The sequence below is a fragment of the Geotrypetes seraphini genome, chromosome 7 (genome assembly GCF_902459505.1).
Source record: "Geotrypetes seraphini chromosome 7, aGeoSer1.1, whole genome shotgun sequence".
Taxonomy (NCBI): domain Eukaryota; kingdom Metazoa; phylum Chordata; class Amphibia; order Gymnophiona; family Dermophiidae; genus Geotrypetes; species Geotrypetes seraphini.
In genome coordinates this window covers 11044826-11068156 of record NC_047090.1, presented here as the reverse complement: position 1 = coordinate 11068156, position 23331 = coordinate 11044826, and the positions used below count along the sequence as shown (strand labels likewise).

At 44.7% G+C, this 23331-nt stretch overlaps 2 protein-coding genes across 5 annotated transcripts in view; one reads left to right on the top strand and one right to left on the bottom strand.

Annotated features, from left to right (window-relative positions):
• Positions 1-11255, bottom strand: part of SLC37A3 (solute carrier family 37 member 3) — a 32755-nt gene extending 21500 nt beyond the window's left edge. The window contains exons 1-6 of one of the 2 annotated variants that reach the window (XM_033952554.1): positions 11111-11255; positions 9785-10008; positions 6938-7052; positions 6639-6731; positions 6453-6536; positions 6083-6228 (exon numbers count right to left, since the gene is read on the bottom strand). In XM_033952554.1, the coding sequence (XP_033808445.1) occupies positions 6083-6228; positions 6453-6536; positions 6639-6731; positions 6938-7052; positions 9785-9918 (572 nt within the window). In that variant the 5' untranslated portion in view covers positions 9919-10008; positions 11111-11255. Of the gene's footprint in view, positions 1-6082; positions 6229-6452; positions 6537-6638; positions 6732-6937; positions 7059-9784; positions 10009-11110 lie in introns of those variants that run through there. The other variant, XM_033952555.1, reaches the window with a different exon arrangement.
• A 2392-nt stretch (positions 11256-13647) lies between these two features.
• Positions 13648-22657, top strand: RAB19 (RAB19, member RAS oncogene family). Of its 3 annotated transcripts, none has more exons than XM_033950783.1 (6): positions 13648-13739; positions 16420-16672; positions 17240-17383; positions 17921-18126; positions 20153-20336; positions 21188-22657. In XM_033950783.1, the coding sequence occupies exons 4-6, from the start codon at positions 17932-17934 to the stop codon at positions 21451-21453; spliced, it is 645 nt and encodes a 214-aa protein (XP_033806674.1). In that variant the 5' UTR covers positions 13648-13739; positions 16420-16672; positions 17240-17383; positions 17921-17931; the 3' UTR covers positions 21454-22657. The 3 variants fall into 3 exon arrangements, with proteins under 3 accessions (XP_033806674.1, XP_033806675.1, XP_033806673.1); XM_033950784.1 differs by having other exon boundaries at positions 13654-13739; positions 16522-16672; XM_033950782.1 differs by lacking the exons at positions 13648-13739; positions 16420-16672; positions 17240-17383 and adding an exon at positions 17389-17453.
• Positions 22658-23331: the final 674 nt, after the last annotated feature.

Genomic DNA, 23331 nt, shown 5'->3' with positions numbered 1-23331 from the left:
CCAGCGGTTCTGCATGAAGAGCCAGTGTCTTGGTGGTGAGAGTCCCAATAGCTCCTTCTGAGGATGAAGGATATGAGAAAGGAGAGCACCTGGTCCAATTCAGCAATTGAAGAAAGGGAAAACAAGCTCCACAGCTATAGACTAGACATGGCATCCCCTCCAAACTCTGGGAAATCACCCGGTGTGGTTTTGCTAACTGTTCCCTGCCCTGAATCAAGAACTGCAGGAAACCCATGACTTGTTTATTCTCTTCACCTTCTTAATGCTAGTGCATGAATTTTCCCAAGCAGCCAGTACTAGAGAGCCACTGCTGGAAAAAGGACACTGCGCAAGATGGGCCTTCAGTCTATCCCAGTACAGCAATGCCTATGTACTTATGACCGCTGAATGATGCATATGGAAAGCACACACGGATGTCACTGCAATGGCTTCACTTGGCCATCCACAGAGGGGCATTTCTTCAGTATGGGATGCTAATCTGATAAAAGAGGAGGTAGATAACACACAGTGGACAAGAAACCCAATGATTCGAGCAGTGGGTCCAGAACCATGGCAGCCGAGGTTTAAATCTCACCAGCACTCCTTGTGACAGCCATTTAATCTCTCCATTGTAAACCCTCTGGGGACAAGAAACTCACCTTGAACTACTAAAGAGAGGCACAAGCTAAACTGAAATTCTTAAACCTACAATCTCAGCAGAACCAATTTTGAGAGAATGTTTTCAGAGTGCAGGTTTAAGAACACTGATTGTTTAGTTCATCGGCATTTTTTTTCTATACCTGGTGAACACTAAAAAAGGCCAAGACCCATAATACAGTGCAAAAGAAGAGGCAGGATATGAGAGTCATACAATGCAGGAATCAGGGACAAAGGGCAACGAGGGACCAGGTAACAGCTGGCACTGATCCAAGGTACAACCAGATGCATAATAGGTCTTGAGAGTAGTTTTAAATTTTACAAGAGATAGAATTCCACAGGGAAGGGGCCAAATAAGACAAAGCAGAGAGTGCCTGGGCCAATCAGGATGCACCGTTTGTAAGAGCGAGCCTAGCAGCTAGGCGTCCTTCCAGCTGGACTTTGTGAATAAGGTAGAGAGGGGCAGGAGTGAGTGGGCTTCCGTCCTGCTGCCAGGGGTGGGTGTCTGGAGGTTGTGCGAGCGTGGCGATCTCTCCTGCCGATCTTCGATTTGGTTTGGTGGGGGTTTTATAAAAAATATGTGGGTGTATTCTGCGCACGTGCTGATCGCTACTATCAGCAACACAAGTACATTTAGCAAGCCTTCAAGAACATCCATGAATGACTCACCTTTTTGAAATCGTTACAATAGTGACCTCAGTTGCAGCCCTTTGGATTTTATCATGAAGTTTTGAGAATCTTCCTCTCGCTTCTGGATGAAGTGAGTGGAAGCAGTGAGTGTCCGAGGGAGGGGAATTGTTGGGAGAGAACTGAGAAAAATCATTTGGCAGCAAATCTGAGAGTTGAATGGGAGGTGCTCAGTGCTTCCATGCTAATTCCAAACAGGGTGGGTTGCACTAATGGAAATGTCCCAGTGGTTGTCATGGTATAACTACAGCTCCAGATTCACATGTGCGCTCGAGTCAGAGTGGACTCCAGGTGCCACATGATGAGGGACGCCCCTTCATGGTCTTCTAATATGGACACATACATAAATTTGTGTCATAAATTTGGGCTGGAATGGAGAAGTCCACTGGTAAAGATGTGCCCACACACTAAAATATGCCGTTAGCACAGCTTAAGACAGGACTTTAGCACATGGTAGCTACAGATTTTATTTTTATTAATTTATGTTCCGCATATCCTACAATTCTATGCAGATTACAGGTACTCAAGCATTTTTCCCTATCATTCCAGGCAGCTAGGCTAAACACATGGCTTGGAAAACGCATACTTGAGGCATATGCAGACTTTAGAAAATCCCTGAAAACTCAATTGTTTAACAAATTTTAAATTCCCATACTCAACTCTTCCTCGCCACGACCCTCTTCCACACCTCGCCCCCCAATCCAAGGTCCGAAATTAACTTATACTTTCCACCTTGAATCTCATGCACTGACAAAATGCATCTTTATAGTAAACCACTTGTATTGTAATCCACTTGTATCCCATGTACTGTCAAAATGTATCTTTATTGTAAACCGCTTCGAACTTCACGGTATAACAGTATGTAAGAAATAAATTATTATTATTATTATTATCTGTCCCGGCGGGCTCACACTCTATCTAATGTACCTGGGGCAATGGGAGATTAAGTGACTTGCCCAAGGTCACAAGGAGCAGTGCGGGAATAGAACCCACAACCTCAGGGTGCCGAGGCTGTAGCTCTAACCACTGCACCACACACAGCAGATGAACAACCTAATGGTTAGAGCATTTGGCCTTCCATGCCTTGGGAGAAGATAAAGGCAAACCAGTCCTGTATCACGCCCCAAAAAACCAAGGGGGGAGCCCTCATTCTGTGGCCACCTGAATCAGAGCTGCAGATGGCAATGGCAACCGCTGGGGGTTTACAGTCTCTGCAGTACAAATTCCATTTGTGCACCCTACGCTGGTCGGAGTTAGCAGCAAAGCACTGAGCTCTCCTGTTTGGGAAGTGGTAAGTGGTCCTGCCTTAACTGCCTTTCCTCTGCACAAATCACACACCTTCCACACCCAATCTCCTCACATAAAATGAACTCACTACAAAAATGCCACAAAGTCCCTTAACACAGTTCTGTGCTATCCAATAGCACGCAGTGACCTGCACATTAAATGCTTAACACGGTTTAGTAAAAGGGCCTCAGCTATTATGTTACTTAGGACAGCTTTAAAGGACTTTACCCAACACTGCCTGCGTTCTGTGTGGATTTGGTGAAGCTTTTCTCAAACATAAAATATTTTTTATCCCACTGCTCTAGAGCCAAGTTACTCAGTTTCAGCAGAGAGATTTTTTGAAGTTACAGTTCATCTCAAGTCGGTGTGTCTTTGTAGTTCCTGATTCTACCCATTGAAATCGGTACTAAACTGAGATAGGTTTTATCGGAAATCCAGGACTGGCCTAAAATCTCCCTAGCCCCCATGTTCATTAATGCTGAACAGTCCTAGCCAGGATCTGCACTTTTCCTTGCTACCTCTGGAGGGGTGAGATATTGGGGGGAGGGGGAGAAGGAGGCAGGGAAAGTAATTGTGATTCTGGGGTGAGTAAGAAATGAAGTAAAAGGGAATCCATTTATTTTTTATTTTGGGGGGTGGGGAGGCTCACAAATGTCTGTATGTTTACCTAGGGCCCAGTAGACTGTAAATACAGCCAGATCTATTTGGGAATGAAGACTCGGGGGGTGGGGGGGCGTTTGAAAAGAGATCAGAAATTTGGCCAAGTAAACAGGCCCCCAAGACCAACAGATCTCTGAACTGGGAGACAAAAAGCAGATTCACAATGTGGTCTTTCAACTAAGACAGATCGAAGAAGTCAGCACAAATATTAATGTCACCAAGGATACTGAGATTAGGAAAATGCACTACAACATTTGAAATTAAATTAAGGATTTCTTTTACTCAGAGGGTGGTGGACACATGGAACGCGCTCCTGGAGGCTGTGGTAGGGCAGGGCATGCTACAGAGGTTCAAAGAAGGTTTGGATAAATACCTACAGCAGGGGTGTCCAATGTCAGTCCTCGAGGGCCGCAATCCAGTCGGGTTTTCAGGATTTCCCCAATGAATATGCATGAGATCTATTTGCATGCACTGCTTTCATTGTATGCTAATAGATCTCATGCATATTCATTGGGGAAATCCTGAAAACCCGACTGGATTGCGGCCCTCGAGGACCGACATTGGACACCCCTGACCTACAGGATAAGGGGATTGAGAGGTACAGATAGACATAGAGATAGGTACAGGAAAGACAGGGACACTTAACAGGTCATGGACCTGATGGGCCGCCGCAGGTGTGGGCTGCTGGGCGCGATGGACCTCTGGTCTGACCTGGCAGAGGCAACTCTTATGTTCTTATGTTATGTTCCATATATTGTCTGTGACAAGGAGGATGATAGATAAAGCACAAGAACAGTAGAAGCTCTGAGAGTGAAAGATGGTCAGTGCAGAAAAGGCTACCCCCCCTTTTCTCTGTCAAAGCGGGCTTTAAAATACAATGAAATACCAGTCAATGCAAACTGATGTAGGTAAGATCCTCTCACTAGCTTTGTAACATCAAACAGTTGGAAAAAAAAGTCACAAATTAATTATCGAGCCTTTGTTCTTAACTGACTAAAGATTCAGAGAGCCGCACTTATGAGCTACAAGCCATTGAATAACTGGGGAACCACCCATGTTCATCGCAGGAACAGCTAAGATGATTCAAAAAGAAACTTAATTTAATTCCACAAAGTTCCAAGCAATTTACAGTTATAAGAAAATATTAGATGTTATATATTTTAACAAAGTTTGCCATCAATAGATAGCACCCCCACACTCACTACTAGGTAAAGCTTAAATGTAAAAGGGTGAATCCCAAATGACTCAGCACTGAAAATAGCATATAGGACACCCTCTTGAATTGCTACACTCCCCTCATGACAACTTAACGTGTTCGGAAGAAAAACCACAAACAGGGACAAGCCCCTAAATGCAGCTTTCTTGGTCAATCATAGCAGTCTTTTGTGATTCAAATAAATGTTTTAGAATATTTAAACTGTGTTTTTGTTTGTAATTCTTCAAAAAAGTACTTAGATGAAATACCTTGAATAACTGATGTGAAGTTGTCACATTGCAGCGGGTTCTGACGCGTTTCGCCACTTTCGCTCGCAATTATCAAGTGGCTAGCTTCTTCCTCTAATTCTTCTGATCACCCTTACTATGCCACTGGTTTTAGAAAATAGGTCTCGATGCATACAACGAGAATGTCAATAATGTGTATTAATGGCCATTAGTGCATCTCACACTGCTAGCGGACCACACTAAAAACAGTGATTATTTAATGTAATAATTGTATAGTGAATAGTGTGTTTTGTGCAGTTTTTCTGATTTACCATTTGTGTTGCACTATCGAAGTTTGAAAATCAATAAAGATTATCTGAATAAAAAAAAGAAAACTGGGTTGAAGGATATTTGGAGCATTGAGATCAAGCATCAAATTTCTGCATCTCAATGGCCACAAATTTGGTCTTGGAGATTAAAGTCTACAATGTCGGCATCTATGAGGTAAACATGGTTGTTTTTATTGCATAGAGTGTTTTGGACCCCAGTTTGTTTACAAAAAGTAGATACTTCTAGGTCTAATAGATGCTGGCATTGTAATAAGGATCCAGGGACTTTAGATCATTTAATTTATTTCTGTCCTCGTATTAATGCCTTTTGGAAATCAATTCAGCCCCAAATTAATTTGCTATTAGAAAACTTTGTTGCCTTGTCATATGATACAATTTTATTTGGTACTTCAATGAGGTTTAAAAGTCAAATTTCAATGTCTAACAATAAATTACTATTAATATTGACAGGAGTTGCCATTCAACACATCACTAGGAATTGGAAAGACTATACAAGACTCAATTATACCTTTTGGTGGAGTTCAGTATGTTATATGTATAAGATGGAAAGAGTTCTTGCTTTACAGAATGGGAATTATGAAAGGTTTAGAAAGATATGGGGGCCATTGATTGAATATTCAAATGATTAGACACCTTTAAATACTTGAAATTTTATAATAAGAAGGGATATAATACATATATGAATGAATTTTATTGATATAGGGAGGGCTGGGAGGATGGGATGGGGGTAATTTAAAGTATTTAAGATTTATGGTTAAGAATGTACAAGTGATTTTGTATAGTATAAGATATCATATTGTATACTTGTTAATTGAAGTGAAAATGAATAAAGAATTTAAAAGAAAAAAAGAAAAGAAAATCAATAAAGATTAAAAAAAAAAAAAGAAGTTGATCAGTTCAGCTCAAAACTCTCTAGTCTTAAGTTTGGTTTTCTAAATAATTTTTTGGGGGGGAAACTTTTATAGAGATTAGAAATGAAAGGCTATTCCCCCCTCCCCATACTACACTCACACATGCAAGATAAAACTAAAGAGGCATACCCGGCTTTCCCAAACCAGTTGCCCATGATGGCAACAACACATGGCCAGCAAGTGGACTGCAGCAGGCCATTCATACTCCAGAGGGTGCAGTAGAAGATCTTGTTATAGAAATGCAGCCATTCTGTGACCGTGCCAAAAACAAACATCTGTGGAAGAAGAAAGAACCCCGATGAATGTGAAACCGAGAAAGAGATGGCAGAGCAAACTGATCAGTCCAAGAGAAATAGGGCTCAGTGAAACAAGCATAGCAAAGTGACGGGGAACTCTGGTTTGGGGTATCCTAAGAACATCCACCTAATACAACGGAATAATAATGCAACACAGACAGCCCAAACCCCTCCCTGCAAGAGCCCAAAGCCCCAGCACTTACCACAAGGGCCGAGGAACACATGCCAAAAGACAGCACCCAGCGCATGTTCAAACGGTCCCCGATCACTCCACTGATAAAAAGACCCTGAGAAAAAGAGTAACAGTGCAAATCCTAGTTCTGTCAGAGAAAGGGGGCAGAATCCAGGCTGGTCAGGATTTGAGAGACCTTGGAGCAATCTTGACTCACCACAGCATAGGAGAAGAGGAAAATGGTGTCCAGAAGTCCTAGGAAGAGCGTGGCTGTGGCTGTATTTGGAAACAGGTGAATGCTCCTCCATATCTAACACAAGAAACACAGGCATATCAAGAGGCTGTATCAACCCCCAGCTTCCATCTTCAATTAAAACAGATAAGCTCTTAATCTCACACAAATCTTCAAACACACCTCGTCTATAGAGACACACAAGGCAAGAACAGAATTGCTGGTACTTTAGAAGCCCTGGAAGAGGCGTGCATTGCTGTTCTTGCTTTAGCTGCTGTGCCTACCTCTTCTGGTTCCACTTTAAAGACAGAGGAATTAAAGGGGAATGACGTCCACTGGCTGGAGAGACTGACTTTCACATTACTAAAGGTCTTCCTGGAAGCATGTAGTAGTGCATAACTGAAATAAAAAAAGAGAAAATGAATGGGAGACTGAACATTTATCTGTCTATTACAAGTCACAAAGGTAGAACTTCCACCTACAAAAGTTTGCTTAAAACTATGGATTCAAGCCCTTCCCCATCTCCACTACCCTTCCCACACACCCACACACCACTAGACAGCTCTCCCCCATCTCCTCTGTATCACCCACTACTCCGACTTCCCACATTTCCTCCATATCATCCACTACCCCTGCCATATTTACTTTCTATTATTCAATACCCCTCTCACTTCCCCACTACACAGCCTGTATACCACCCCACTGTTGCTTGCCAGCCAGCCTTACCAATCACACAATGTCATCAGCTCTACCACACTATTCTAAGTCAGACTAATGATCCATCTAGCCCAGTATCCTGCTTCCAACAGTCACAAGTACCTGGCAGAAACCCAAACAGTTGCAACAGTCCATGCTACTGATCCCAGTGCAAGCAGTGATTTCCCCCAATGTCTGTCCCAATAGCAGACTAACCATTTTTAAACCCAGATACACTAACCACTGTTTCCACATCCTCTGGCAATAAGTTCCAGAGCTTAACTATTCGTTGAGTGAAAAAATATTTCCTCTATTTGTTTTTAAGATATTTCCATGCAACTTCATTGAGTGTCTCCTAGTCTTGGTAATTTTTTAAAGATTAAAAAAAATTTTTTGATTCACTTTTACTTGTTCTACACCATTCAGGATTTGGTAGACCTCAAACCTATCCCCCTTCGACTATCTTTTTTCCCAGCTGAAAAGCCCTAATCTCTTTAGCCTTCCTCATATGAGAGGAGTTCCATCCCTTAATCATTTCAGTCTTTCTTCCTTGAACCTTTTCTAATTCCGTTAATTTTTTTTGTGATACAGCAACCAGAACTGAACACAATACTCAAAGTGAGATCACACCATGAAGCAATACAGACACATTATAATGTTCCTGGCATATTGTTTGCTTTTTTGACTACCACACCCTGGGTAGAAGATTTCAGTGTATTGTTTAGAATGACACCCAGATCTTTTTCTTGGGTGCTGACTTCTAAGGTGGTAACTATGATTTGGATTATACTTCCTAATGTGCATCATTTTGCATTTGTTTACATTAAATTTGGATCTGCCATTTGGATGCCCAGTCTTCCAATTTCCTGCAATTTTTCACAGTCCTCGAGAGTGTTTTAACTACTTTGGATAGTTTTATCATCTTCAAATTTAATTGCCTCACTTGTTATTTGAACCTCCAGAACATTTATACATGTGTTAAATAGCACTGGTCCCAGTACAAATCCCTGCAGCACTCCTTTATTCACTCTCCCCGATTGAGAAAAATGGCCATTTAACCCTAGCTTTCTGTCCAATAACCAATTCCTAATCCACATCAGAACACCATCTGTTAGCCCATGACTTTTTAATTTGTTCAGGAGTCTCTCATGAGGAACTCTGTCAAAAGCTTTCTGGAAATCTAGATACATCAACTGAAAACATAGAAACATGACGGCAGATAAAGGCCAAATGGCTCCTTTAGTCTGCCCATCCACAGTAACCATTATTTCTTTCTCTCTCTCTCTGAGAGATCCCACCTGTCTATCCTAGACCCTCTTGAATTCAGACACAGTCTCTGTCTCCACCACTTCTTCCGGGAGACTGTTCCACGCATCTACCACCCTTTCAGTAAAAAAGTATTTCCTCAGATTACTCCAGAGCTCGTCCTATGCCCTCTCATTGCAGAGTTTCCTTTCACCTGTTTATTCACATCTATTCTTAGTTGTTCAATCTCAGGGTTAAGCAATCAGTGGCTTTCCCTAAGTCTACCTGCTGTGGACATTTGCTCCAGGAACTTGTCCAAATCTTTTTAAAACCCAGCTAGACAAGATGCCTTCATCATATTCTTGGACAACAAAGTCTACACCCTCAAGTGGGTTATGTGAAAAAAATACTTAATCCAACGATTTGTTTCAAGGGACGTCCCATTTCCTAGAATTATTTGAAAGGTGATTTGCACAATGGAGATGGAAGACATGTGAAACTACTGTATAAATTTTTATAAGTTGTGCCTTTCATTTAGTTCATTGTAATTTCCCTTGCGGCTCAAGCCATGTTAGAACAACACTGAACATCTATGAATTATTTCCTTCATGCTGAAGTGTCTTAACCTATTTAGTTCTTTTTTGTTAACTTTTCCAGTTTATCTGTACCCTTTTTGAGATGAAACAGCCAGGAAAACATATTTTGGTCTTTTTTTTCCTACTATTTTTTATTCATTTTTTTCTTTGTTCTTCCCTCCTCCCTTTCGGCACTCTCCTCCTATCCCTACCCTCTCAGCTCCTTCTTCCAGTCCTGTGACCCAGCAATAGCAGCTATCTTTCTATTCCTGCCCCCTCCCCCCATGATATTTCTTCTGTTGATAGCCAGATCTTGAATTCTGCAAGCCTATATGTAGAGTGGCAAAGTTACCCAGTACCAGGGGGATATTTATCAGTTCTGAATTTTTGGAAAACCTATTCTGATGAATTATGGGGCCTGCAAGTCATTTCAACAGGTAGAATTGAGGACTAAAAATACCACTCCAATTTGAAAACTAGAGCTGGTAAAAAAAATAAAATAAAAGTTTCCCTCCTAGAACTGGGCAACTTCACAGATCTGTAAGTATCTGGCATCTCAAAATGTACCAGCCCTGTCCAAAAACCCATCATTGTTCCCAAAGTTTCTGAGATTACCTGAAAAAAGTGAGCAGAAACACAGCTATATGATGATGTGAATATTTGGAGAGAAAAGTCCTATTTGCAGCATGCCTCCAGGAAAAAGAAGGGCGGGCCATAGTCCTGTGTCCACCTTTGAAGCTTTCTTTCATTCCTGGGGCCCCCTTCCAGCTTTGCTGTCATTGCTCAGCTGATTGTCCCAGGGCTCAGTTGATGGACACATTAGTGCATATCTTTCCTTGCTAAATAGAGAAAAAGCAAGATTTTTTTAAATTTTATTAGGTATTTATATACTGCCTATCAAGGTTATCTAAGTGGTTTACAATCAGGTACTCAAGCGTTTTCCCTCTCTGCCCCAGTGGGCTTACAATCTATCTAAAGTACCTGGGGTAATGGAGGACTGAGTGACAAGGGTCACAAGAAGCATGAAGTTTGAACCCATAACCTCAGGGTGCTAAGGCTGTCGCTCCAACCATTAGGTTACTCCTTCCTCAAATAAAGATCTGTACTATACCTATGAGGGTTCAGCTCAATTCATTGCTGGCTTTGAATGCTGCAGTTGCATGGCCTGGTGAGACCTGAAAGCAACACAGTGACATCATTGGCGTAGTGAAGGTGAGAGGCGCCCCTCCCCCCGCTCCTTCCTGCCACGTGGGTGCCCCCTTTCCCTGTAGTTGTTCACCGCCACGAGTAACAACTTCAACGTGCTCATCGCGACCCCGGAGGCTCTCCCTCTGATGTCACTTCCTTTGTGGGGCACACAGAAGTGATGTCAGCGAGAGAACCGACGCGATCACAAGGAAAACGCTGAAGTTGTTGCTCACAGAGACGAATAGCTAGAGCAGGGGTAGGGAACTCCGGTCCTCGAGAGCCGTATGCCAGTCGGGTTTTCAGGATTTCCCCAATGAATATGCATGAGATCTATTTGCATGCACTGCTTTCACTGCATATTCATTGGGGAAATCCTGAAAACCCAGACTGGAATACGGCTCTCGAGGACCGGAGCTAGAGATATGGGGGAGGGGAGGCACGTCTGTAGTGAGGGGAGGGGGTGCCAGCACCCCCCCCCCTCTGACTTCTCCACTGGGTGACACCTACTTTCCTGAGTGGCAAATAGAGGTGTGGATGGGGGGGGGGGGGAAGAGTTGAGCTCAGGGGAAGCCAGCTGGGGGCTCTTAGCAGGGAGGCTTCTCACCAGAGCTTTATGAGATTTGGCAGCCCCCCGCTTTCCGGGGACGGTTACTTGGCCCGCTCCCCTCCCCCTCCCCTTAGACATGGCTTAGCCAGAGGAAGGGGTCGTGAATTTTTGCCCCCCGGGACCCGAGCCAGTCTCCACGTCCTCACCTCTGCAGCACCGACTCAGCTCCATCCAGCGCGGCTTCCGGCCTCGCGCGCAGGGCACGCTGGGAAGGAACGGCGGCACTGAGAGACGCACTCGCGGAGCATGCTGGGAGTAGTGGTTCGGCGGGTGCAGCTTCTAGGGAGAAGCCAGAGGGTGTCCAGCGGGTCAGGATATGGGAGGGGCTGGGGAGGAGCCAGCGAGTGCCTCGACGTAAAGGGGGAGGGGAGGAGCTCAGGTGGAGGCGTGGCCCGGGCAATTCTGGTCCCTTCAGGAAACCGTCGTGCTCGCCTTCCCGCCTTTTACTGCGCAGCCGCCTCAGCCTCTTGCCTTGTCCTCTTACTTTGCTCCGGGTTTGGCTACAGAAAGACTTCCCTCCCTCTACTTTGTGGCTTTTCCATTAAATCTTAGTTGCCAAACTTTAGAGCCCTCAGTCTGCTTCATTAGGAATGTGCCTCTTCTCTCACCTATTAGGAGGGGGCACGCTCATTTGAAACCTCACACTCTTGGAGACCCATCTCTCTCGTTAGTGCATCACACTCATTGTCACCCCCCCCCCCCCGTGCCTCTTCTCACTTATTAGGAGGGGGCACGCTCATTTGAAGCCTCTCACTCTTGGAGACCCATCTCTCTCATTAGTGCATCACACTCATTGTCACCCCCCCCCCCCCCCGTGCCTCTTCTCACTTATTAGGAGGGGGCACGCTCATTTGAAGCCTCTCACTCTTGGATACCCGTCTCTCTGTATCACACTCATTGTCACCCCCCCCCCTGTGCCTCTTCTCACATATTAGGAGGGGGCACGCTCATTTGAAGCCTCTGACTCTTGGATACCCATCTCTTATTAGTGCATCACACTCATTGTCACCCCCTCTGTGCTTGTTCTCTCTTATTAGGAGGGGGCATGCTCATGTGAAGCCTCTCACTCTTGGAGACCCATCTCTAGTGCATCACACTCATTGTCACCCCGTCCATGCCTCTTCTCACTTATTAGGAGGGGGCACGCTCATTTGAAACCTCTCACTCTTGGAGACCCATCTCTCATTAGTGTATCACACTCATTGTCACCCCCCCCTCTGTGCCTCTTCTCACTTAGGAGGGGGCACGCTCATTTGAAACCTCACACTCTTGGAGACCCATCTCTCTCATTAGTGCATCACACTCATTGTCACCCCCCCCCCCCCGTGCCTCTTCTCACTTATTAGGAGGGGGCACGCTCATTTGAAGCCTCTCACTCTTGGATACCCGTCTCTCAGTGCATCACACTCATTGTCACCCCCCCCCCTGTGCCTCTTCTCACTTATTAGGAGGGGGCACGCTCATTTGAAGCCTCTGACTCTTGGAAACCCATCTCTCTCATTGTCACCCCCCCCCCCCCCCCGTGCCTCTTCTCACTTATTAGGAGGGGGCATGCTTATTTGAAGCCTCTCACTCTTGGATACCCATCTCTCATTAGTGCATCACATTCATTGTCACCCCCCGCCCGTGCCTCTTCTTACTTATTAGGTGGGGGCACGCTCATTTGAAGCCTCTCACTCTTGGATACCCATCTCTCATTAGTGCATCACACTCATTGTCACCCCCCCCCCCCTGTGCCTCTTCTCACTTATTAGGAGGGGGCATGCTCATTTGAAGCCTTTTACTCTTGGAGACCCATCTCTCTCATTAGTGCATCACACTCATTGTCACCCCCTCTGTGCCTCTTCTCACTTATTAGGAGGGGGCACGCTCATTTGATGCCTCTCACTCTCTTTCTTAGATACCCTTCTCTCTCATTGGGAATGTGTCACACTCATCAGAAGGCTCCTGATTGTCACACGCTCTGAGTCTCTTCTCACACTCATTTGCAAGCTCTCACTCTCTCTTTTGGTTACCCTTCTCCTTTTCTCATTAGGAATGTGTCACACTCATTTGAAGACTCATACTCTGAATCCTTTCTCTCACTCGTTAGGAGTGCATCACACTCATTTGGAGGCTCTCCTACTCTTTAAGCTTGTCTGTCACTCTTTAGGAGTGTGTCACACTCATCAGAAGACTCCCTCATTGTCACACCCTCTGAGTCTCTTCCTTATTAGGAGGGGGCACACTCATTTGAAGGCTCTCTCATACTCTTGCAACCCTGTCTTTCACTTACTAGGAGTCTATCAGTTTCATTTGAAGGCTCTAACACTTTTTGTATTCCCCTTCTCTAACTTATTGGGATTGTGTCACACTCATTTCAAGGCATTCACACTCTGAGCCCTTTCTCTCATTTATTAGGAGAGTATCACACTCATGTCAAACTCTCTTAGCACTTTCTCTCATTCATTAGGAGTGTGTCACAGTCACCTGAAGGCTCTCTCTCACTTTTTGAGCCCCTTCTCTCACTCATTGGGAGCATGTCATACTTATGTGAAGTGCTTTTTCAATCTCAAACCTTTGGCCTCATCTACTCATTAAAGCTCTCATTGCCATTGCAAAGATCTAATCCAGTGTCTCGCAAACTATTTCCAGCCATGGCACATTAAACAGGTGGCCGTGGCTCGAGGGCAGGGGGGGGGAGGGGGAACAGGAGAGATGTGGACAGGAGTAGAGGTGCTGTGGAGGAGGAGAGGCTCCGGTGCCAGCTGACTGTGCAAGAGGCACATCCTGCAGGTAGTCAGCTGGTGTCAACAACTCTTGCCGCGGCCCACAGTTTGTGATTCACTGATCAAATCTAATCTTCGCACCTGTAGAGGGATGGTCTAAAAACCTTACATTAAAGGCTTCTCCAACCCATAGCACCTTAATAGCCTTGAGGTCATTTAAGTTTTATTTTGATTTGATTCCCTCCTCTTTCTGTGGTTATCCCTTGTGAGTTTGTTCTGTCAGTTTTTGTTCTAACCATCTCCACCTTCTCTGTGAAAAAGTATTTCCTGATGTTATTTAATCTCAATTCACATCCAGTAGTTCTACCACTTTCCCACCTCTGGAAGAGATTTGTTTGTAGTAATATCCCTTGAAATATTTAAGTGTATTTATCCTATTTATTTATTGGGCTTTATTAACCACCTTTTCATGAAGAGATTCATCAAAGAGGTTCCCACCCCCAATCCCTCCTTTTCTCTAGGATATACATATTCAGGTCTTCCAGTCTCTTCTCATATGTGTTTTGCTGCAAACCCTGGACCAATTTTGCACCTTCATCTGAACTGCATCAGGCCTTTTTATGTCCCTAGTGAGATAGAAACATAGAAAGATGACGGCAGAAAAGGGCTATAGCCCATCAAGTCTGCCCACTCTACTGACCCACCCCATTAAGTCTGAGTACTAATGACCTAGTTCCTTAACTCGACCCTCGTAAGGATCCTACTAGGGCATCCCATTTATTCTTAAAGTCAATAACGCTGGTGGCCTTGATCACCTGCTCTGGAAGCTTGTTCCAGTGATCTACAACCCTTTCTGTGAAGAAATACTTCCTTATGTCACTATCGAATTTCCCTCCTCTGAGTTTGAATGGATGCCCCCTTGTGACCGAGGGGCCCTTGAGAAAGAAGATGTCTTCTTCCACCTCGACACGTCCCGTGATGTATTTAAATGTCTCAATCATGTCCCCCCTCTCCCTGCGCACCTCTAGAGTGTAGAGCTGCAATTTGTTTAGTCTTTCTTCGTACGAGAGACCCTTGAGTCCCGAGATCATCCTAGTGGCCATCCGCTGAACCGACTCAACTCTAAGCACGTCTTTACGGTAATGTGGCCTCCAGAATTGCACACAGTACTCCAGATGAGGTCTCACCATGGTTCTGTACAGTGGCATTATGACTTCAGATTTGCGGCTAACGAAGCTTCTATTGATACATCCCATAAGTTGCCTTGCTTTGGATGAGGCCTTCTCTACTTGTTTGGCGGCCTTCATGTCTGCACTGATGATTACTCCCAAGTCTCTTTCTTCTGAAGTCCTAGCTAGTGTTTCTCCATTTAAGGTGTAAGGTTTGCATGGATTTCTGCTACCGAGATGCATAACCTTACATTTCTTAGCGTTGAAGCCCAGCTGCCATGTCGAGGACCAGTTTTCCAACGTAAGCAGATCCTGCGTCATACTATCCTGCAGATTGCTTTCACTTACTATATTACATAGTTTGGCGTCATCAGCGAATAGAGTTACTTTACCCTGAAGCCCTTGGGTCAAGTCCCTTATGAATATGTTAAAAAGGAGTGGACCCAGGACCGAGCCCTGTGGCACTCCGCTGGTCACCTCCGATGTCTCAGAGAGGGTGCCGTTGACCACCACCCTCTGACGTCTTCCACTCAGCCAATCATTGACCCATGCAATTAGTGTCTCACCTAACCCCATCAATTTCATCTTGTTTAATAGTCTACGGTGTGGGACGCTGTCAAAAGCCTTACTGAAATCCAAGTACACTATGTCCAGAGACTCTCCCGAGTCCAGCTTTCCTGTTACCCAATCAAAGAAGCTGATAAGATTGGATTGGCATGACCTACCCCTAGTGAATCCATGTTGACTAGGATCCCTTAGATTCCCCTCATCCAAAATCGTGTCTAATTTACATTTAAGTAGTGTTTCCATGAGTTTACACACTATTGATGTGAGACTCACTAGTCTGTAATTTGCAGCCTCCGCTCTGCAACCTTTTTTGTGCAGAGGAACGACGTTAGCTGTTCTCCAGTCCAGGGGGACTCTCCCTGTACTTAGGGAGAGATTGAAGAGCATGGTTAACGGTTCCGCCAGGACATCGCACAGCTCCCTGAGCATTCGTGGGTGCAATTTGTCTGGTCCCATGGCTTTGCTCACCTTGAGTCTTGACAGTTCGCTGTAAACATCAGCTGGTGAGAACCCAAAATTCTGAAATGGGTCTTCCTTGCTTGGCTTTGCTTCCAGCTGTGGCCCGTGTCCAGGTGCCTCGCAGGTAAAGACTGAGCAGAAGTAATCGTTCAGTAGTTTGGCTTTTTCGGAATCTGTTTCCACATAAATCCCATCTGCTGTTCTAAGGCGTACTATCCCGTTTGTGTTCTTCTGCCTGTCACTAATATACCTGAAGAAGGATTTGTCCCCTTTTTTAATGTTCTTTGCTAGAGTTTCTTCCACTCGAAGTTTGGCCTCCCTGACTGCTGTTTTGACCGCTGCAGACCTTGTCTTGTATTCAATGTTAGCTTCTTTCTCCCCGGTGCGTTTGTATGAAAGAAATGCTCTTTTCTTGTCCTTGACTAGGTGTGAGACCTCATCAGTGAACCAACAAAACTGAACACAGTAGTATTTTAACTGAAAGCTAAAGATTGTAACTTCTGAGCCTGAGAGGGGGGTGGGTGCTTTTAGATTTATTTATTTTTTTCTCAGAAATTCCAGAGAATCTCTTCCTCGGGCCACCCGGAATAAAGAATCAGATACAACAGGACCTTTGTGACCACCAGCTGAAAGAATTCTCTGTTCCGTCTACAGCTGGGTGAAGAAAGTGGTTTTGTAATCTGCAAGGAGGATGGAAGGAGCATGGAGGGATCTGTCTTCTAATAAACAGAAAGAAAAAAAGGAAGAAGGAGAAGATCCTACATTTTTAACAGGCAGCACACGAGACACCACAAAGCAACCCAAGGTGATTCCTCTGTGAGGGACAATTTTCAGGACCAGAGCATTGCATCAATAACCTTATATGGTCAGAATATTAAGCAATTCAAGAACGTAAGACTTTTCAACTTCAAATTATAAAATATTTTGATATCAACAAGAAAGTACTTAATAAATATCTGGATTTCCTATCACATTCAAAACTATAAAACTCTACCTCTTTGTCACCTTCTGATCACCCATCCATCTCTCCCTGTTTCTCCTCCCTTCCCCTCCATTTCTACCATTTCCTACTGAGACTGTCATTGGAATTATTTCATGTAAATATTCTGATATTGTCATGTTTTTGCTCATATTGCCCTGATTTGAAGAAATAAAGCAATACCTTTTTTATTGGACTAACTCGATGCATTTTATGATGAGCTTTCAAAGGTAACCCTTCTTCAGAGCTGAGAAAGAAGCTTCTATCCTTGAAAGGTTAGCCAAAAATGTATTAATTTAGTCCAATTAAAAAGGTATCATATTATTTTTTGGAATGCCTGTTTATGAACATTTCACATGGATTACAATGATAACCCTTCTGCTTTGTTCACAGGGAAAGCTTTGACTTTGCCTCCCTCTCACCTGGGGCATGCAGTTTCAGTTTACACAGGAATGAACTACATTTCCCATCAGGCAGCTGGAGGTGCTGGAGGCAGCAGGAGTCTTACCTGTTCCGACAGCTAAAATAAGCACATAGGTAAGCAACAGGTGAACAAACTCATACTGTACAGAAAATGGGGGAAGGATGAAGGACAGCTGGGAGAGCAGTGCGTTTATAACTATGAAAATGCAGAGCTTGCATGCGTATGAGACGGAGGTTGATTCTAAGTACTGCTGAGGCAACAGAAAAGGCAGTATCAGATCAGATTAAAAAGTGAAACTCCTACAAGGAACAGATCAGCAGTGGCTCAAGTCCAGATATGAACCGGTTTCTGTGCAAAAGAGAGTTCCTTGTCTCAACTAGTCAGGAGAGAGGCAGAGAAGCCATTGTTTCAGTGTTTCTCTAATACAAGGGGAAGTCTCGAAAGTGAAATCCAGTACAGTATATGTCTTTAACTGAGTGCTGACTGTGAGCTTTGGTGTAGATCACTCCGTGGCTAAGCTCTGAGTAAATTTTGCTGGAGAATAGCTGAAGGGTACTATGCTGCAATTTGCACAGCTGTATGATGTGGAGCAGATATTGGGGTGCAAATCTAGTTGTTTCTATGTGCTTCTGCATTTTTTTTTTTTTCAGGGAGCCTGAAGATGCACTTTTGGAGCTCTGGGTCAGAGGATCCCTTCGATTACCTCTTTAAGATTATCCTGATAGGAGACTCAAATGTGGGGAAAACGTGTGTGGTTCATCGTTTCAAATCTCGTCTCTTCACTGAGAAGCAGCAGAATACCATTGGTGTGGATTTCACTGTGCGTTCTTTGGACATTGAGGGCAAGAAAATAAAGGTAGGGCCAAACCTTATGGGGGACAGCTACGGGACCCTCATATCAAGACAAACCTTATGGGGGGCAGGTATCAGGACCCTCAAATCAAGACAAACCTTATGGAGGGGGCAGGTATCAGGCACTCTCAAATCATGAGAATCCTTTTGGGTGGTGGGTGATGTGTGCATCTCCAAAACATAAGAACCCTTGTGGGGGCAGGTAACATGCGCCCTTAAAATGTAAGAACCTTTATTGGGGGAGGAGCAGGTACAAGACACCCTCAAATCAGGAGAATCCTTATGGTGGGTAGGTAATGTGCTCCCCAAAAATGTAAGAACCCTTAAGGGGGGGGGAGCAGATATTAGGCACCCTCAAAACCTGAGAACCTTTATGCAGGAGGAAGCAGATGAAGTGCACTTATCCACTCTTACTGTGGCTGAGATCATTGCCGCATACCTTTTCTAGTTTTACGCAGGAATTTCCCCAACTCTGCATCCTGATTTACTGGGGCACCTTTTTGGGGCATTTTCTACTCTGACTTTCAGGTCGTGCCCTGATATTTGCATTAGTGTGTGGTATCCGAGGGGGTTCTTCAAGTGTCTTATTTTTACTGTATGGAAAACAGGACAATAGTGCAAAATGCCTCAATGCGTTTTGTGGCAGCCCATTTTCTTGCAGTAAGTGCTAAATTCAGTAAATGGCGCCCAGAACTGGTTGCTGAAAAACTAAGCACTAAGGCCCGGATTCTCTATATGGCGCCGATATCGGCAGCTGCCTAAAAAAAGTGGCCACCAATTGCATATCATTCAAGCGACGGTGCTGTAAACAGATTCACGCCTCCGAGAAAGATAAGTGTCAGAAATGTACAGTAGGTGGGGGTCTTCCAGGCCTACATTCCTGGCACCTATCTTTGTTGTGAATTGTGCCTATGTAGGCATTTTAGGCTGCCTAATGCCACTTCCGGTGTCAGCCACACCCACAGTGGCATTACGGGGCCTAAAGCGCCTATGGAAGTGCAATTCTGGTGACAATAGGCGCTTTAACTTTTTTTTTTTTTGCCGTTTTAAATGGCATTTCTTAATTAACTTAGGCACTCATGGGATGCCTTCCAGCTCCTACGTTTAGCTGCCATGTATAGATTTTCCCTCTATGTGCTGTTCTATACATGGTGCTCTGAGGTCAGATTCAGCAAACAGCGCTGTTATCGACAGCTGTCTGCCGTGGCGTAGTAAGGGGAGGTGGGGCGCCCCGCCTCTTCCCATTCCTCCCCTCCCCGGGCGCCGGTGCCCCCTTCCCTTCTCCCATACCTCTAGTTGAAGTTGTTGTTCGCGGCAGTCAACAATGTGCTCTTCATGACCCCGTCAGCTCTCCTGCTGATGCCACACACAGGAAGTGATATCAGAGGGAGAGCCGACGGATCACAAGGAGCACGTTGTTGACCGCTGTGAGCAACAACTTCAACTACAGGTACAGAGGAAGGAAAGGGAGGGGGGCTCACACCCTCGCTATGCCACTGGCTGTCTGCTGTTGGAGGTGTTATTTTCGCAAGATGAGTAGTGTGTTTAATGAGGGGGAGTTATTATAGTTGCAGCAGGACAGGGGGGAGGAGACATCTGCTTTGAATAGACAACATGTATAATGTACCCTAGAAGAAGGGAAGGCATGGGATCAGAAAGGTGTGCACCGGGCCAGGCACGTTCAATAAGATGGTGAAAGGTATTACAGCTCTTACAGGGTCTGGAAATGCATTGCTGGAAACCTCACACTCAGCTCTACTAGTGCCTCTGGTTCTTGCCCATAGAAATGATGCTCTTGCAGCTCTGAGGTCCCGTGAAAATCTAGCAGACTGTTGGAACAAAGTCTGGCGTACTGTGAACGCTATTAAAAGAGGAAGACACAACCCGGAGACTAGTGCCCAAGAAAGAGATATTTGCAAAGCAACCTTGAGCAAGAAGTCCGGTGACAAGATGGAATTAGCTCGGAAATGCATTAGACACGTTGAGATGCATTGTGGAGAAGTTACAGCGTTATGTTGTCTCCTCTGCAGATCCAGGTGTGGGACACAGCTGGCCAGGAACGCTTTCGGACCATAACACAAAGCTACTATCGCAGTGCCCACGGTGCTATCATAGCTTACGATATCAGCAGGCGGCAGACGTTTGAATCTGTTCCACAGTGGATCCATGAAGTTGAAAAATATGGGGCAGCTAATGTGGTGATGATGTTAATTGGTAAGTAATTTCAATTGATTAAATAGTATTCAAAGAAAAAGTAGAATTCTGTCGATCACTGGCCTGTTCTTCACATTTGGCCCTTCGGTGGGAGACCTAATTGTATGCTACAGAATTCCTTGCAGTGTCTGGGACCAGAGAAATTCCCTCCCCCTCTTAACCAGTAAGCACCCACCACTCCCAGTTACGGTGCCGCTTAGCTAAAACAATAGATTACAGTAGTGTATGGGACCAGAGGAAAGACAAGCTCCTCCCTCCTCCTCCAAATCAGTGGACACCCACCATTCCCTGCAGTGTCCAGGACCAGAGAACATGTGTGAATTCCCTCTCCCCCTCAGACACACACCATTCTTTGCTGTGTCTGGGACCAGAAGAAGCGTGAGCCCCCCCTCCCCCCGGATCAGTGGACACCCATCATTTTCTGTAGTGTCTGGAACCAGAGGACATGTGTTTGTTTCCCCTTCTCCCCAAATCAGTGGACACCTACCAATTCCTGTACTGTCTGATACCAGAGGATGTGTGGGCATCTCCCCCCCCCCACCCCAATCAGTAGACTCCCATCAATCCCTGCAGTGTTTAGCTCCCCTTCCTCCCTGAATCAATTAACACTTACCATTCCATGTTCCAGGAGGCCAGCTTGAGGGCCGTAGAAGAAAAGTTTGCAAATCTCTAGAGATACGTTCCACACTATACGGTTACAATGGTTCCCACTCTCTTAGAGAACTGCACACAAGTTTTTACTTTTCTCTCTTTCAATTACAATTCCTGCAGAAGTGAAATTATTCATTTTCTCCTCTAAATGAGAAATAAATAAGCAGAAAGTCATTTCTTTTTCTCTCTCCACTTTAAAGGGAATAAGGCAGATCTATTGGAGAACCGTCAGGTCCTGTTTGAAGATGCATGCACTCTGGCAGAGAAGCACGGGCTCTTGGCAGTTCTGGAGACCTCTGCCAAGGACGCGCAGAATGTGGAGGAAGTCTTCCTGCTAATGGTCAAGGAACTGATGGTGCGGAACAGCATGCACCTGTATCGGGAGAGTCCATCTGGGAGCCTGCAGCTAGATTCCCACCCTGTGATTGCAGACAAGACCTTGCAGAAGCAGCACTGTCCCTGCTGAAAGGCCATTCCTGGAGCTCGTCGAGGCTGACAGCCAGGAGTTCGTTGAGCACAGGAAGGACATGCTGCAATTCTACAGACAAGTTTTCCCTGGCCCCAAAGGAACATGTGTGTTTGTCTCATATGCTAACACCTACTATAGGGTTTATATATATTGACTTAATGAAATCAGATTCCAGGAGCAGGGTCAGGGGTAACTGAACAGAGGAAAGATGGACTAAAACATGGAAAGCCACTGCTAACTCCAAACTATGATGAGTTTTTGGAGCCAGTCCTGGTTCAAAGTAAAAGTTGTCAGTGTCATCTGATGTTTTACAGATAGACAATATCCAGCTCACGTTCACTAAATTCAATAGTTCCAGAAAATGGGTATCTCTGTGGTGGCAGCTAAAGAGCACAAGACTCGCTAGTCTTCCCAGTTCAGTTGTTACTGTGGGCCTTAGCTGGCTTGTCAACTCTCTAGAGCTGAAGATTACGATTTGAGTGCAACCTCGACAAGGAGGTGCATTTGAACTGTGCGCCAGCGGTTAGGTGCCGTATGCACACTGCCTCTTAGATATGATCATCTCTAATGATGTGCGTGGCATTGCGTACATCACTGATGAGGTATATACATGGGTGTGTCTCCCATTAATGCACACTCCAGCCATTGAGTGTGGATGAACCTAAAACCACCTACTGAGGTCGTAGTAATAAAACCCACCCAAATTGCAGTCCACTCCACACCCAATCCCACACTGAGCAGTTAATGCACAGGATTTACACCACATCTGGCTGTTTTAATGCACACTAGACATTGACACAGGCTGGTGTAAATGGTTATAGCACGCTTGAATCTACACTAACTGCACAGGGCCCGTAGGACTAGAGAGAGGGTTTTACATAGTCAGGTAGGGCTAATTTGGAATTGATTAGCAATCGATTTCTGATATGAAATTCCATACGAAGTGTCAGACCTGGCTTTTTGGGTAGCTTTATTCTTGCTTGGTATTTATAATCTAAGAAATGCTTTGAATTATAAGGTTGTCTCAGTTTGAGCCTGACTTCTATAGAAACATTGAATTGATTTATCATTCTTTGGCTATTGCTATTTGAAGTTTTGCATAATTTGTAGCTGCAAGATGTCATGAAATATTTATTTATATAGTTTTCATAATTGTCCTGTTACCCATCTTAAATCAGGCTATTAAAATTAAATTTATTTATTCTGACAGGCGTCATCTTAAGTCTGCTCTCTTTCAGGCACTGTCGGCATGATCTGATACAGGAAATATCTTGAGGTCGTTTGGAGTGTAAGACCTATAGGAATGGACAGGAGGCCTTTGCAGTCTCACAATGAGCTATAAACAAGCAATTGAAACACAGCTGAGGGCTTCACTAATTGTCATTTTTAAAATCAGATCAGGAGAAAAAGCCTCCAACAGCCCCCACCTCACCTTCTTTGTCCCATAACTCCCATTCCTGAATAAACACAACACACCCAATGCCTCAGATTTATATTTCTTGTCACAAGACAACATCCGCCTTCTGCATTTGAATCATTCTGAATTCACAGTTATTGCATTGTTACATTTCATGGAGAGGCAGTTCCAGTAATCCTGGAAAAAAGGGGGTTGCAGTCGGGGTCAGATTCTATAAACAGTGCCTACATTTTAGGCGCTGCTTGGCACAGTTGTCAATCAGCCGCTAGGTACACAAAAAGAATCCAACGAAGACTGCAGTAAACCAAGCAGCAAGTACAAAACAAAACAAAAACTGCAGATGATGTACAAGATGCAGGCACTGTTTATTACAGAATTAATGGTATATAACCTTATTACCAAACAAAGGACCCGACACGGACCGTGTTTCGGACAACACTCCTTCCTCAGGGGTCCAT